The sequence below is a fragment of the Bactrocera neohumeralis genome, chromosome 6 (genome assembly GCF_024586455.1).
Source record: "Bactrocera neohumeralis isolate Rockhampton chromosome 6, APGP_CSIRO_Bneo_wtdbg2-racon-allhic-juicebox.fasta_v2, whole genome shotgun sequence".
Classification (NCBI taxonomy): Eukaryota; Metazoa; Arthropoda; class Insecta; order Diptera; family Tephritidae; genus Bactrocera; species Bactrocera neohumeralis.
The window spans coordinates 1199598-1215591 of record NC_065923.1 but is presented as its reverse complement, the minus strand read 5'-3'; the positions used below and the strand labels follow the sequence as shown (position 1 = coordinate 1215591).

Sequence of the window (15994 nt, the reverse complement as noted above, 5' to 3'; positions counted from 1 at the left end):
ACTAAAAACAACAAAAACAGAAAAATTTTAAAAATCATTAGTATACATACATACATATGTATATGGCACATAAACGCAAACATCGCATAGAAAACAGGTTACAATTTTAAAATACACTTAATGTATACAGAGTACATTTGTAAATATTCACACATTCATACATACGTACTTACGTATATGAGCATATACGTAGATATGTTTACCAAGCGTTCTTACATATGTGCAATTAGTAATATGAATAATAATCAGAAGCAATATAAATGCAATGCAATGAAGAAACTAACGAAAGCTGAAAATCGAACGATTTTTCGAAAAAAAGCACTTACATACTTACATAATTGTCTTAAAACTTTACAATATGCAACTTATAAGCTCTAAATAGTAAAACATGCACAAGTTTTAAACCAAAATAATTATGTACCCACACATTTAAAAATAGGATGTAATTAGCTTGTACATAGTTCGAAACTCAATTAAAGCTGACACAATGTAAGCAGGTCTCCAGTTTCAAATCAAACAGTTCTCTAACAAAGGTTTCCCTAAATTATTGCCTGCGTACTTTTTGCAGACTTCAAATCACACATATTCAAGCCAAATGATTTCGGTCTCAAAAATAGAACTTAATTAATTTCAAAATCATTCAAATATTTATTTGCGTAGCTTTGAAATGCGCTGTAATTATTGTATTGTAACGTTTTACAACTTAAAAAAAAATGGTCACGCACTTCCTCCACGATTCCGGCTGTTTGGCTTATTTGAAGCAAAAAAATTAGTGGTGTTTTACTTTTTTTTCGCGATAAAAAATCGAAATTTAATGCGTTTACATGTGCTGAGTGTACCCCACCCATTTGAGTTCATTCGTTCAAGCCGTTTTTGAGATACCATGGAACAAAGTTTGAAAAACACTGATTTATAAAAATCGCATTTAAAGTTTCCAGTCCGCTTAAACAACAGCTTAACAGCTCCTTCTTCTAATTGCTGTATCTATTAGCCGACTTCGAATTTTTAAAAATTCCAGACATGCAAGGAGACATGTTAAGAAAGCAATTTATAAAAATAAGAAATAAATTTTTTGAGGCCATCACGTGGGATAAATTTTAAAAATCTAAAATTTTTCTTACGATTTTCGCCAAACTGTCTTTCCAAAACGATAACTACGATTTCTCAGATTCAACTTGACCGACTTAGCCGACATTTTAAGTGAGTCTTCTTTATAGACTTGTCAATGTTCGGAACTAGAGATATTACGAAATTTATTTTTTTTTCAGGCAGTCGCCATTTCGTTAAAATTTTTTTTCTAATTTTACCATTGTTCTAGACATTTCGATATTATTCTAGATTAATAATTTTTTTGTTTTTGGGGTTCAGATTACTAGAAGGGCTGAAATCGTGGATATGGTCACGTGCTAATTTTTTTGGATTCCACGCTTCATCAGCTGCTAATTTTTGAAATTTTTAATGTTTTACCGAATTTTTGCAATATTAATAAATAATTAATAATAAAATGGGTAGAAAACATGTTTATGGACTAGAATACCCACTTAAAAAATAATCTAAAATTTAAATATTTTGTTTTATCGAAAATCTTAATTAATTAATTTTTAATTCCAAATACCACATTTCAAAATTAAAAAAAATATTACTTCTGTTTATAATTAAAAATTAAAAAAAAAAAGGTTTTAGAACTTAAATTTTTTGCAATTCCGTATTTCTTTTTTTATATCCGAAAATTTTTAATTAAAAATTAAATTTTCAATTATTGCACATTATTATTATTTAACAACTTCGTAACCTTGCGTTTATACAAATTAAGGTGCAATGTTTGAAACTGAATTTCTGCATAATAAGCAAAAGACAGATCCGTTTTCAAAACCATTGGCAACTCACATGGCATAAAAGCGCACAATATATCCGTTCTGCTTCTTACATATAAATTTATATCAATTTATATATAAAAATGTTTTTCTTACAATAAACACACACCTCACCATATCACAATTTACATAGGGACACATTTATAGGCGTCTTATGAAACTTTCAAACACCAACCCCCCAAAAAAGTCTTCCCTACTGAGTTTCGGTTTAGCGGATTTTCAATTCTAATGCTCATCAACTCCTAGCCAATTTACTATTATGTGAAAACTCTACACTTAACACAAACATATTATATATTATATAGTATATAAATTGAAAATATGTGAAAAGTAGTTATAATTACGGCATAAAATGTTATATAAGTTAAGAACAAAAACAGAGAAAAGTACATGAGTTTAAGCAAAGATACAGCTTTAATTTAAGCGCCCATAAATAAACAATCGGAGTCTTACTGTTATAGTGGTAATTAAATAAGTATGATTACACGTGTGTCTTGTAATTAATAAGCTCCTAAGTACACGAATACAGTGCTCCCTCCCTACAACATAACCTTCCTTGGCACAGTCAATGCACATGTGTGCTCCTGTACATTCGGCTGTAGTAATCATAAGAGAAATTCAGCATATTCAATAAAAAAAAAACGAATAACTGATAAATGAAAAATGAAAAATTGAAAAAGAATACCTATAATCAAATTTGCATTAATGAAAATTCATTCGCCACAATATTGTTTGGCGAACTGTTAACGCAAACGAAAGGATGTATTAAAGTGTAATTAAAAGCGTATGTGTTAATCAAAAACAGTGAAAACACGTTCGGCATAATACCTTGTTCGCAGTTTACTAGCATTGAATTAAAATAAATAAATAAAATTAAATTTAAATATTATAAAAAGAGAATATTAAGAGAAAAATGAAAGATGTTTAAGCTTTAAACTTTATTTCTAAGCGAAAGTAAAATACAGTTTAGTTGAATTGAATTATTGTTCAATTGACAAGTGTAATACTACCATGAAAAAAAGAGAACAAAAACCATTAATAATACTTATAATAAGCATGAAATAATGTAAAACCTGAAACGTCCAATTTGTTTGCATTACATTGAAAATCATAAGTGAGATTTAGTATAATAAATTCAAGATATTTTTTACATCGTAATTTAAAGCAGTAAAACGTCTGTATGTAATTACAAAAATTAAATAAAATTTAAATAAAAATGAGCAAATATAAGTGTATGTTGTATTTGTTGTTATTGTTTTACTTTGTTTTGGAGTTGATAATAAAATTTGAGAGAAAATTCTGCTTTAAAGCGCGCTGTACAAATTGAATTAAACTTAAATAACAATGATTTTAGCATAAGTGCTTTATGTATGTAGTAAGGTAATAACAAATATATTTTTCTTGGAGGTTGTATACATACATACTTATGTAGAAGCAGAAAGATTTGCGCGTTTAATTTCTTAAAAATAAAAAAGAAAAATACAAAAAGTCTAAAATTATAAATTAAGTTCAGTAAACATAATAAACACAAGCACATCAGAAACTATTTGTTAGAATGTTTGTCAATGTATGTACAATTATTATACATGAGTTCAAAACAGACAGTGTTCAATTACAGTATTCCAATGAAGCCAAAAATTAAAAATATATATACATATATTAAACGCTAAAATGAGTGGAAATCTTCAAATTGTCAAAAACACTTAATTGCAACAAGCAGAGACGCTTCAAAATTTAATAAAATCTTTAGTGCGCTTACAACCACACCAGTAGCAAATACCAACAGATGTGTTAAAAGTGTAAAGTTTTCTAAACCGCTTAAATTAATGAAGTATCCGTATAAGCTCTGCTCAACTTATGTTTTTAATATCAAGGGTCTACAATTATTTAATAATTTTTTATTCTTATAAGGACTAGACGTTGCAGTCTCTATTTAAAATTCGTCGTTGGCTATATTTCGTTTTTCTTCGACGTGACAAAGAAATAGTAAAATTCGAATATATTTTTTGGGATTTATTTTTGGGAAAATGAAAAAGGTGTAATCAATTGTGATTGATATCAAATATTTATTTTTAATAAATAAAATTAAAATTTAATTTTAATAAATAAAATTACATTGTGGAAAATAAGAAAATAATTTATTTTGACTTTAAGGGCCAAATTCTAAATTCTGCCTATGCAACCATGAAAGAATTTCAAAATGGAAAGGAATGCCGCATCACGTAGCAGCGAGTTGTTATGGAAAAGAATACAAAGCGTGCCAACCGAGAACCAGCGGCATAGTCTCTTCGACTTTCCTCGTCGTTCCCTCGCCTACGAAAACCGGTTGGGTCGGCAAAAAAAAGTCCAGCGGTTAAAGATATTATTAACGATCAAACATTTTCATTGAAATTGATTTTTCAAAAAAAATTTGACTTTTTACAAAAAATTCGATTGATTTTAAAAGTCGGTCGGCTTGGCGCCAATAATATTCAAGTGTTATATCTTCCACTATTTTTAAGATCGGGGTTCGAAATGATTAGGAAAATAATAAAAATGATTTATTTTTATTTTTGGGTATTTCTGCGCTTAAGTTATTTAAATTCAGAAATAATGATTATAAATTTAATGAAAAATCAAATCTCCAATTTTTCGCTTATAAATTCTTCTACGCCATTTTTTCCAGTTATATACATAAGTCTTAAATTTTTCCATTAGCCACTAGGTTGCACCAAGCTTTCTAGGCATTTAAGTATCATTTTTTCGTATGTACAATCATAGGCTTATTCGAGGGAAAATTTAGAATATTGACTGATGTTAGGACTGAACTGGCGAAAAACTGGTTGAGACATTGGTAAAATTCTAAGGAGAACAATTACATTACAGCGACGCTATTCACTGGATTCGATATTTTAATAGTTATTCTGCTATTCGGGGCGGTGCTGAACTCAACAAATCAGAGGCATTGTCATACTTATATAGATTATCCACCAAAATAATCATATTTGATAGATATTTTAGTAGCTCGGTACCCTGAGAGGTATCGTAAGAGTTTCGTGAGTTAAAAATATTATTTCAAGCATACATATATTACTGTCTAAAAAGGTTTAATTGCTTTTACTTTAATAAATTTTCTAATAAAAATCAACTTAAACATGGCATATTGGTGTTTTTTTTTAATTATTTGTTAAAAACTGCGCATATCTGTGCAAAGTGCTAATATGTAAAAAAGTACTTCAAAACCATTGAAAAGAAACTGAAAACTACCTTATTGGGAGAAACAACGATTGTAATAATTAAAACTGTAATATGAGATGTACACTTTTTGAAAAATAAAAACGTAAAATAGTATAAAAGTATAAAATCCTAATTAAAAACCATTGCTAAAAAACAAAAAAAAAGAGACATACATACATATTTTGTTCTAAGCAAAGGATATAAGACCAAAATGAAAAAAATAAAAATGAAAGTTAATAAATCCTGAAAACTATTAAATAAATGTAGTAGTAAACCAACCCAAGTGTGCTTCAAGTGGAATTTATGTTATATAAAATATAAAAAAAAAATAAGATACGCATGTGCGTGCATATTACATATGAAAATCGAAATAAAAATATTAAGCAGTCACAGAAGTTATGAAATGAACTAAACTAGATTTAAGCTTTTCACAGATCAACATATGAGTATAAATGTTAAAATGAAAATTTGAACAACAATCAACAATGTTAACTTTATTATTGGTGTCTATTTAAACATCTACGTGAATGAAACAAAGAAAAAAACAAAAAATAAACAAAAATTAGAAAATCTAAAATTTTTCCCTAATAACTACCTTTAAACAATTTATATGTGTACCAATTTTTAGATAATATACATACATACAGAATATACATATATAAGCATAATTGCGTACAAACATACATACTTATTCATACATATGTATGTACAACCAATGTGTTACTTGAAGACCCGATCAAATGTAATAGAGGTCACACATACATACATAGTTGCAGCTCAAACGTATACTTGATTAAACGCCTAAATGTAGTAATTACTTACATACATACAGACAACTTGGTAACAAATTTGAAAGACTTTCGCAAAGAAAACACTAATATCCACGAATACATATTTTCTTCGAATAAAACAAAAAAAAGTAATGTTAAATATAAAACTGTAATAATTATTTTAATTCACGCAACTATAGACAGATCTGAAAATTTGTAAGCATATACTTAAGTCTAAATATTACCTGCAATTAATACAAGTATTTAATGGGAATATAAAAGTTGTTTAGCATTATCGGGAGTGTCAAGTGAGAATTAGCTTTAAACGAATGCATATTTAGCCGCCTTTTTTTAGACAGAATCTTGAGCATCACCATCATCATACGCAGTCACATAAATCAATTACCTACATACATACATATTCATACACAAACATATATACGTACTGTAACACTAAGATTAAAGAACTGTGTGTGTTAAGCTTTTAGGGAATATTTTCGTAAAATATATAATATAACTATGAGTTCTGCAAATGTGCAAATAATTATGTGCTTATGTATCTGTGCGAGTGAAGATAATAATTCTCAATTTTTTATTATACCCGTTATATAAATGAAATAATATTTTTTCTATATTTGGAAGTTATAACAGTATTGTAGTACAACAAACTTCTACATCAGTCAAATTTTTTCGTTTGTATCCGATCGACAAGCTCAGTGTTTGTAAGTAGTGTTTAACATTAAATGAAGAATATATTCAAGTTTATGATCAACTATTATTCTTCTTCATACTCGTATATCTAAAAAGTTGTGTTGTGTAAGTAGCGATTAATATAAATCTCGAGCTTGTGGGCGAACTTGAGGGTACTATAAATTGATTTCTATATTAGTTCTTTGATTGTGGTTGATATCTCATTGTCATTAATTTATTTCGGTAGTTTTGAAAATTATCATGAAATCTTCATTTCGTATTGAAAATCACGGCCTTAAGGGGCTATACCAGTGTGACGCATGAAAAATTAGGCGATTTTCGTGAATTTTTTTAAAAGAAAGTACTAGATTGAATGTTTCGACGTTCTACGGACGTACTAAAGTATATTTTTAGCTATATTTAAAATTTTTTTTTACAAAAATATTTGAGCAATTCACAACCTGTCGTAAAGCATCGTAAAATCGTAAAATTTAAAAAAAAAAAACAAGTGTAAAAATTTATAATTTTACGATTTTACGATGCTATACGACAGGTTGTGAATTGAACAATTGAAAAATAACGGAGTTATGTGCTGTCTGCGGAAGTGCCGAAAAAAAGTCCCTCATCTGCTGGCATGATTCCGGTCGAATGAGTAGCTGAAACAAAAAAAATTCAAAATGTTTATTAAACTTAACATACAGTGAACTACAATCTTTGAAAAATATCAAAAATTAAGAAAATGGCGTAATTTTGAAAAAAAAAAATCGTTTAACGAAAAAATGGTAGTTTTTTTAATGCCAAATTGGCAATTTTCAACCAATCAAAAAGATCGTAGCACATTGTATAGCAAATGTATTCAACTATGTCGTTTCGAGAAAAACGCGTTTAAAGTTTCACTTATATATGTTTGCACCTCTGAGCGGTCGCTGTTTAGAACGCTGCCATTCAAAAACTATTCAAGATACGACCTTGCCGATTTCACAGGATATTTTTGAATATATAAACTATCGAAAAAGCAAAAAAAGAATTTTTTTTGAAAGTGTCACACTGGTATAGCCCCTTAAGTGAAGTCATATTGGTACTTGAGTAACCTGGTTTTCTGCAGTTACATATTTATTTTGGTACAAGCACACATATTTAAGTACATAATTATAAGCATATGTAGTCATAAAATTCATATTAAGATGTATGTGAAACAAATTTTCTGGATGAAGTGCCTTATTCTGCAATACAAAAAACCGCAATCTAAATTTCAATTTCCTATAAATAATACATACTACTACACATACAGAGACACATCTACATGCACATGTTCATGTATGTGTAAATATGCAAATACACACAAACAATATGCTCATTCAAACAAATCAAACACATAGCTACTTGATACAACAGTTACTCAGCCTTGAAGCTGAAACAAACTAAACTACCGTCTACTAAAGTTCTTCGTTAAAAAATAAATTCAATAAAATAATTGAAGTAATATCGAAAAAAGTTTTATATGCTTAAATATACATACATATATATACATTTTTGTGAAGCGGACAGAAATTCAGAATAAGTCACAAGCAAATGATGAATTCATTTTAATGAAAAATATACTAAATAACATGAAGTACATTTTTATAATGTACTGAGCAATGAGAGCAAAGATACAAAGAATATAAAATCAAATTATGATAAAACAACGTTATAATATTTAAAAAAGATATAATATAATATTTAATACAAAAAACTTTTATTATTAATTTTGCAAACACTTATTAACAATTTTATAAATATGATAATAATTATACATACCGATATATGTACATTGCTTAAAATATGTTTAAATCTGCTCAAATTTCGAATTTTGAACTGAGTATATTTTTTTAAATATTTGTGTAGTAATAATATTTAATCAGAAAAATTAACTATTTTATTGAGTATTTTTTCAAAAGGTTTTTGTTATATCATTTGAGCAAATCTGAACCGGACAGGCCCATCTAAACTGCCCCCGGAAACCGATAAATTTTTTCCCAAATTGTTACAACTTTTGTTTTACACATTTTGATTAATGTTTTGGGTAAAAGTGTGGTGATACTGGACTTGTTCCAAAAGACCTGAATCTTTTGCAAAAACGACATCGAGTAGAGGTCGCAAAACAGATGCTTAAGAAATCAGGTGATGAGACTTAGATTTCTGAATATGACATCGAAACTGTTCAACAATCTAGCGAATGGCGCTTCAAAAATTAAACGAAACGGATAAAACCAAAAAACGCTGAAGACACTCTAGGTCATTTCTGCCGAAGCTAATAGCAAGGATATAGAAAAATTGATTGATCCTTTGCATACTTTAGGCATTTTTAATAAAATATGTGAAAATGTTTTTATGACAGTCCGAGTCAAATTTGATCTGATGAATTATTTTACAATCTAGATTACTTTACATACATACACAGACTACATTGAGTTTAATATTTTAAGAAACGTTTCCTTTTTAATAGCTGGTAGGCACAACTTAAAGCCAGCAAGCGGATACAATTACAAGCAACATATACTATTTGTACATACTTAACTTACTTCTAAATGTCAGTGTTTCAAATATTTTTGCTCAATCTCTATTGAAACTCTCCTACTATTTATTAAAAACAGAATAGTATACAAATATAAAGATATATCAAACTAACTACATAAGCAAGTAATAAGTGAAAAGAACACCTTAACTACCTAAAACTTACTTGACTAAGTAGTTAAAACCGTACAACGCAAAATAAATTGTCAATGAAAGTGTAATTATATATCTACACATAGTTGTGCCATATATTGCTGAGACATTACACATTCTGCAGCCAGCAAAATAGATAGGTATGAGTACGTACTATAATTATATAAATATGACTAAATACCATATGCAGATGAACATGCCAAGACGGTCTCAAATACACACAAACATACTCACATTAATATTCATAATATATATGCACATATGTATATGTATATACTTGAAGCAATTGAAAACGAAACAGACAAGTTGTCCATTTTTCTGTAGCGGGCAGTGGCTACTAGTAATAAAAGTGAAAAACACACCTACACATGATTCCATAAAGCTAATAAATATTAAAAATTAAAATTAAAAAAAAATAAATGTGATTATTTACAGTGTTTTTCTTCAACAAACTTATTGTCTGTGTTTAATTTTCATGAAATCATTGTTACAAGAAAAGGCGGCGATGCTCGAAACGAATGGTGGTTTAAACTAAAAAAAATAAAAATAAATTATACACCCATAATTACTTAGATACATATGTTCAAGAAAAAAACAAAAACAGAACAACAATATAAAATGAGATATTATTACTTATAAAATGAATGTGGAATTTGTATTAGAAATTATTATAATCTAATGTAAATTACATACCTTCATACATATTACTATTAATAAACATGAATTCAATTAATAAAAATCACTTGAAGTTGTTTTAGAGATACTCTAAGTTTAGTAAATTAAATGACGTACTAATTCCGTACTAATGATTAAATTATGTGATGTGTTAATTGACTAAATTAGGCGGCGGTTATATAGCGCTTATTATTTGCTTTATGATCTATTTCTAAAGCCATCAAGTATTGTTGAAGGAGCTTTAATATTGTAGTACGTTGTCAAACATATTTCTTACCAATATGGTCATGAAGTCAAAAGAGAATAGCTTTATTACACCAAATTATGTGAATCCTGTTTTTTGTTCTTTAACCATACAAATTTTCTCTTTCCATTTCATCATCTTCTATACAATTTGTGTTCAACAAGATCTTCAGCCTTACCGCATGAATGGGACAATCTCCAGTAATAACTGATTCGATTGCGGCAAGTTGAACCATGCTAATAGTAAGTAGTTCAGTAGATTTCCTGCGCTCTACTTTATGTCAAAAGGATCTCGCAGTCTCAGAGAAGTTGGTCGTGAACAGTGCCGGATTAGCCACATAGCAAGAGTAGCAAATGCTATATCTTAATATCACTAGATTTTTTATGCTTCATAGCCGTCAAAAGAAAATAAGTATAGTTATTAAATTTTTACAATATCTTTACAATATTTTTATTGAAAATAATTGTTTAGCGATATTCTTGTGAACTTCCATATTATAAAAAAAACATTATTTTGTATCATAAAACACGGTAACTAAAATGTTCTATGTAGTTATTTCTTTTTCCACGCCGACGCTGACCTCTTAACAGCGCAAAAATTTTTAGTTCAGCCCAGCCTATACATTTTTCTACTTATCGATGGGGTCGTCTTACGAATGCACTTAAAGATTCTAATTCAAAAATTCCGATTTTGAAACGGTTATCGGACACTAGGTCGTCAGTTCGAGCTGATGTTACGAAGGCACTTTTATGTGGTTTTATCACTATTAAGCAAGTATTGGAAGACATTTTCAATAACGTGGATCAAAAAGCGGAGTGCCGTAATAAAGTTTACGGACTACTTTCAACGATGAATAAGTTAGAAACGGGAATAATGACAATTACGTGGAACGGGATCCTAGTGCTTCGCTGCAGTCGTCTGATCAAGAGTTAATTCAGGATACGCCCTTTATGAATCATTATATGGCTACGTCCAAGCAATGCGATCTACTTTTTCAGATATTGAGGCAAGAGACAAAGATCTGACCTACTGTGAAGAATATAAGCAACAGACATCACGACGAATCAAGCGAAATGCAAAGTACGACCATTTCATCGGCTCTACTACACTCGACGACTTTGTTGAAAATCAAACACCTGAACAACGTTTCGAATTTGAGCTGTTTATTGTCATTATTGCTAACGTCTGTCTTGTTTAACTAAACGTATGAAAGCATATCATAAAAGTACTAGTGTTTTTCGACATTTCGACAGCTGAAATCTCTTACAACAGAAGGTATTTTGGAAAAATCCTCTAGTATGGTCAATGCTTACGAAGATGATTTGGACAACAGCTAAGCGGCGAATTAGTGCAGTTCGCAGAGCTGCTGAAAAGAGATGTGGCTACTGTTATTGACAGCAAGAAACAGGGGCCTCTGGAACAGCAGTATTATACACTTTTATTAAATAATTCTTTATTATCGTGTTTCCGAAACTTAGAAATTGATTTGCGAATTTACTTACCTCTCGTGATCACTAACTGCAGTGGCGAACGTTCTTTTTCAACATTACAACGTATTGAAAATGAATTGAGGAACACGATAGGCAAAGAACGTCTGAATCACATCACTTTGTTGAATAAAGAGTATGACTTGCTTAAAGAAGTCGATATTGAAAATATTATATCTAAATTTGCGCATAATAAATCCAGAAAACTTTATTTGTAACAATTTTGTTTTATTTAGTTAATACCCTAAACTTGAGAACCAAGGGCCCCTTGACAGAATTTGCTACAGGACCCGCTCTAGCTTAATCCGGCACTGGTCGTGGACCACCGCCTGCTAAGCGCACCAGAGGTCTTAAGGGTCAGTGTTAGAACGCAAGATGACAACCAAGATCCTACTGATAGCTCATCGGCTTTTTAGATTCCAGCGATTCCGCTTTGATCAGTGACCCAAAGAAGTTTGATAATGAATTAGCTTGATGCTATTTATAGTGAGGACAGACACTACTTGACTTACGTTGAGCGCACAGTTAGTGAGGTCAACGCGAGTATTGCCGCTGTGCTGTTGAAGTGAATGATCTCATTCATTAGCAACGGTAAATTAAATGTAGAACAAGTGGATTAGGAATAGAATGGTCAGCCAGATAGAAGTGTTACATCTTCAGGGCTGTCTGCGTTGAACCAGTTCTTCATAGAGGCGTAATACTACAGCTGCCCCCTCAATCAGCATCAGGTGCAACTGTCTTTAGTGGTCAAGCAAACTCTCAGATTTCAGGAAAAAGATACGAAGGTTTTTCAATAAGGAAAAAACGTAAAGGGAAGGGAGGAATACAAATATAACCTAACCTTCTATAACAAGGATATTAGGGCTGCAAAACAGAATAGCTTTAGAAACTGCTGCGAAAACGTCACCTCTACACCGGAAGCAGCTTAGGCAAGACTAACACAGCATTAGCAATAGAAAAATGTGACGTGACATATACGACCAGTGCAGAAGAAAGAGCTATGACACTTTTGCTTACGTATTTCCTGGAAACAATTCCGGTAGACTTGTGTCAATCGGTTATCGAATACAAGCCATCTAGCTCTGATTGGATTGTCGCAATAGAACTGTTAATGTGGGCTCGACTAGGTCGGTTATGGCCTCGTTAGCGAAATTTAAATCTCCTGGTGGAGATGGCATCTTTCCAGCACTTCTGCAACACGACCCCCCTTGTTCGGCTGATGATAGATAACCTAGTGCTCGAAGAAGGAAATACTACTCATGCTCACTAGCGGATGCTAGGACTCATTTCGGACTTGATCATAGTCAATCGACTTGCCGGGAAATCGTAGTGCTGCAACCCAAGGATAGTCAGCTGAATGTACACCATGATCGTAATGCCGATTATTACTTATGATCCAGTAGCATGGGCCTCAAAAGCTTCGCAAACTTTGATAGGACTTAAACTCGATGCTCCAACGATTTGCCTGCATCTGCGCATCGGACGCAATGCGTTCCTCCCCGACAGCAGCACTGGAAGGTGCTGGATCTCACACCGTTATACGTAGCAGTCAATCAAGCAGCTAAATATAACGCTTCAAATGACAGAAGAATGGTTTGGCAGAGAGAAGGTATGAAGAAGAAAACCCTAAGTGATGAAATACAACTGGCTCTTCTTCCAAGGGACACCATTACCAAAACAGTAAACATTAAAACATATAAGTGAAAATTCGGAAACAATTATCTTCATAAGAGTATAGTATTTCAATATTTCTTAAACAATTTATTACTACTATCACAAATTTTTTAAGCTTTCTAAGCCAACCCCAAAGACTGTGCATTGAATTGCTATATCAGGAGCTGCCCCCATCGCCGGAGTGCCGCGATTCAATATGACGCTGGAGATCGCGCCTTCTTGCCAATGTTTTGTTGCACAGCGTGCATTTGTACCCCTCAACTGGCGCATTGCTTACGTTGGATTGCAGATGTAAGCGAACGTGTTTATTCAAGTTACTTGGATCACCGAAGGGGCGCAGACAGAACTTACACTTGAGCGGCTTGAAGCCTGTATGTGTGCGAATATGAATTTTCAGACCATACTTCCGAGAATATACTTTGCCGCAGTAGATGCAGAGATGACCCTGTTTCGAGGCGCCCATATTGCTAACGATCGCTTCGATTTGTGCAGCAGCATTTAGAGAATTTGTGGGGCCCATGCCTATACTGCTACTCGGCTGTAGTAGGCGCATATGGGACAAAGTACCACCAACAGAGGCGATCGGTGGCAGGTACGACAGTGCTGTGCTGGGGCTCACAGCAGTGCTGGTGTGTGAGTGTGGGTTGCTAAAGGAGCTCGTCGATACGGCGGCGGTGAATGCTATGGATGGAGGGACGGGTTTAAAGGCAGACAAACGTTGTACTTGTGGTTGATGTTGTGGCTGGGGCTGCGCTGTGGTTGGCTGTGCCAGCGATGCGGGTTGTGGCGATGACGCGGGTGAGATTGACGAAGTGCTCGAAGGAGCGGCACTTGGCGAGTGCTTTAAGAGCGGCGTTTGGGTTGCACTTAGTGTCGTCGAGGTTGCGAATAACTGTCGATGATGTTGTGTATAGCTAGTTGCTTTCAGCGCGTAGTGTAAGCGTATCCAGAGTATGTCCATGGAGTGGCGACCGCAGCCGAGAGCCAAATGAATCTTTAACGGATTGGGTGTTTCAAAAGTTAGTTGACAGAGATGACAAGTGTAGCGTTTATTGCCTTAAAGAGGTTATGAACAAGTTTAAGTTAGCCTTTTTGATACTTTTTCAATTTTGTTTTTCTAAAGAGAATATGTTGCAGCAACACCTACCTTGAATATTTAGCGGCGTCAGAAATGGTATGGACATCAGCAGAGCAATCTCTTCGCCAAACCACGCCACGAGTTCCTCATCACGCGCCACATCGCGCACGGTACGCACATGCACCGCACCACCCGGTTGCAATTCGAACAGCGCATTATAACTATGTATGTCCTCCGAGAGCTTTATGCGTCGCAAGAGTTCCGGACTCATGCGCAACACACCTTCAGAGAGCGTGCAATATGCCATAACGGGCTGCTCACTGCCCGTCATGTTACCAGCGCTCATCAGCGCATATGTTGGTATGGCCTCGGATAACGTATCCTTCGGCGTGAATAGTGACAGGAGCACACCGTTACAAGTAGCTCGTTGCTTGGCACGCTTGGCGGTAGTTGTGGTGGAAGTGCTGCTGGTAGCGCCAGTGGATATCGTGTATGTCGGTGACTGTCGATCACTCATTAGATGTTCGCTTGAAATAGGTACATTGGGTGGTGGTCCGCGACTGGTGCTTGGCAGCAGGTGTTCGATGCGAAATATCATGCTGGCGCTGCGTTTGTTGGAGCGTTGCTGTTGCTGCTGCTGTTGAGAGTGCTCCAATGCTTGTTGTTGCTGCTGTTGATGTGATGCGCTGTTGTTGTTATCCAAATGTAGTTGATGTGCACTATTGCTCGATAACGCTGGCAACATTTTTCTCACGAAAATTTTAGTTAAGAATATTTTTTTCGAAACGCGAAAATAAATGAAATCAAAAATTTCTAAACTTTATAAGAGATCCGAGAAGGACTATCGTGCATGCTGTTTGCGTTCTGATTTGATTCTGCGTTCCAATTGGGAATGTCCTTGGCTTTTATATCAATGCGTTTCCGCTGCGCTGCTAGCTGCTCATTTCTCCTGCCGACCACGTGTTCGACAACACATTTGCGCGACCCTTGGCAGCTTGCAGAATCACTAAATGCCCGGCAATTGCCCTTATCCTATGCACCATAGCTATCAAAGTTTCTTGCTTAGAATTACGATATTAGGATGTTTCGTGTTCGCTTTGCGGCGCTCCGTTCTGCCGCGGCTAGCGGTCTGCGCATCACTTTAGTTCCGCAGTTGGTGACAAGTGCAAGAATTCCCAACATTTGACTGCTTGCTACGGCATGCCCTAACAGCCAACATCCGAATTCAAGTCGCACAACAACTACATGCGCAACAACAACAAAATCCGCAGAATCAAACAACACCAAACACTGACTGCCAACAGTCAGTCAAACGGTTTCATCCGCACCGAAACATGGTTCGGCGGTGGTTGTTTGGCAGCAAGCAGCAAGTGCAACATCATGTCGTGCCACGCGCTAAGCCATAGAGCAAGTGTTGCACGCCTCTACTCAACAATGTCCACTCACCCATTCATTCACGCGTTCACTATCTGCAACACACAATCATTTGTCGCTACTTATGTATGTATGCACGTAGTTTTGTTGTTGTTCTTGCTTGCCACTCTTGTTGTTCTTGCGCCACGTACTTGGAAGGTTGA

At 33.6% G+C, this 15994-nt stretch overlaps 1 protein-coding gene across 1 annotated transcript; it reads right to left on the bottom strand.

Moving 5' to 3' along the window:
- Nucleotides 1–13496: 13496 nt before the first annotated feature.
- On the bottom strand, nt 13497–15162 carry LOC126761570 (PR domain zinc finger protein 13). The gene is made up of 2 exons (XM_050477873.1): nt 14487–15162; nt 13497–14395 (listed from the first exon to the last, which is right to left on the bottom strand). The coding sequence occupies exons 1-2, from the start codon at nt 15160–15162 to the stop codon at nt 13497–13499; spliced, it is 1575 nt and encodes a 524-aa protein (XP_050333830.1).
- Nucleotides 15163–15994: the final 832 nt, after the last annotated feature.

Excerpts from the sequence above, each read along its gene's own strand:
- LOC126761570 (XM_050477873.1), bottom strand. The coding sequence starts at position 15,162 with ATGTTGCCAGCGTTATCGAGCAATAGTGCACATCAACTACATTTGGAT. Across the intron at positions 14,396-14,486 it reads GACGCCGCTAAATATTCAAG|GCAATAAACGCTACACTTGT; the intron begins GTAGGTGTTGCT and ends AACCTCTTTAAG.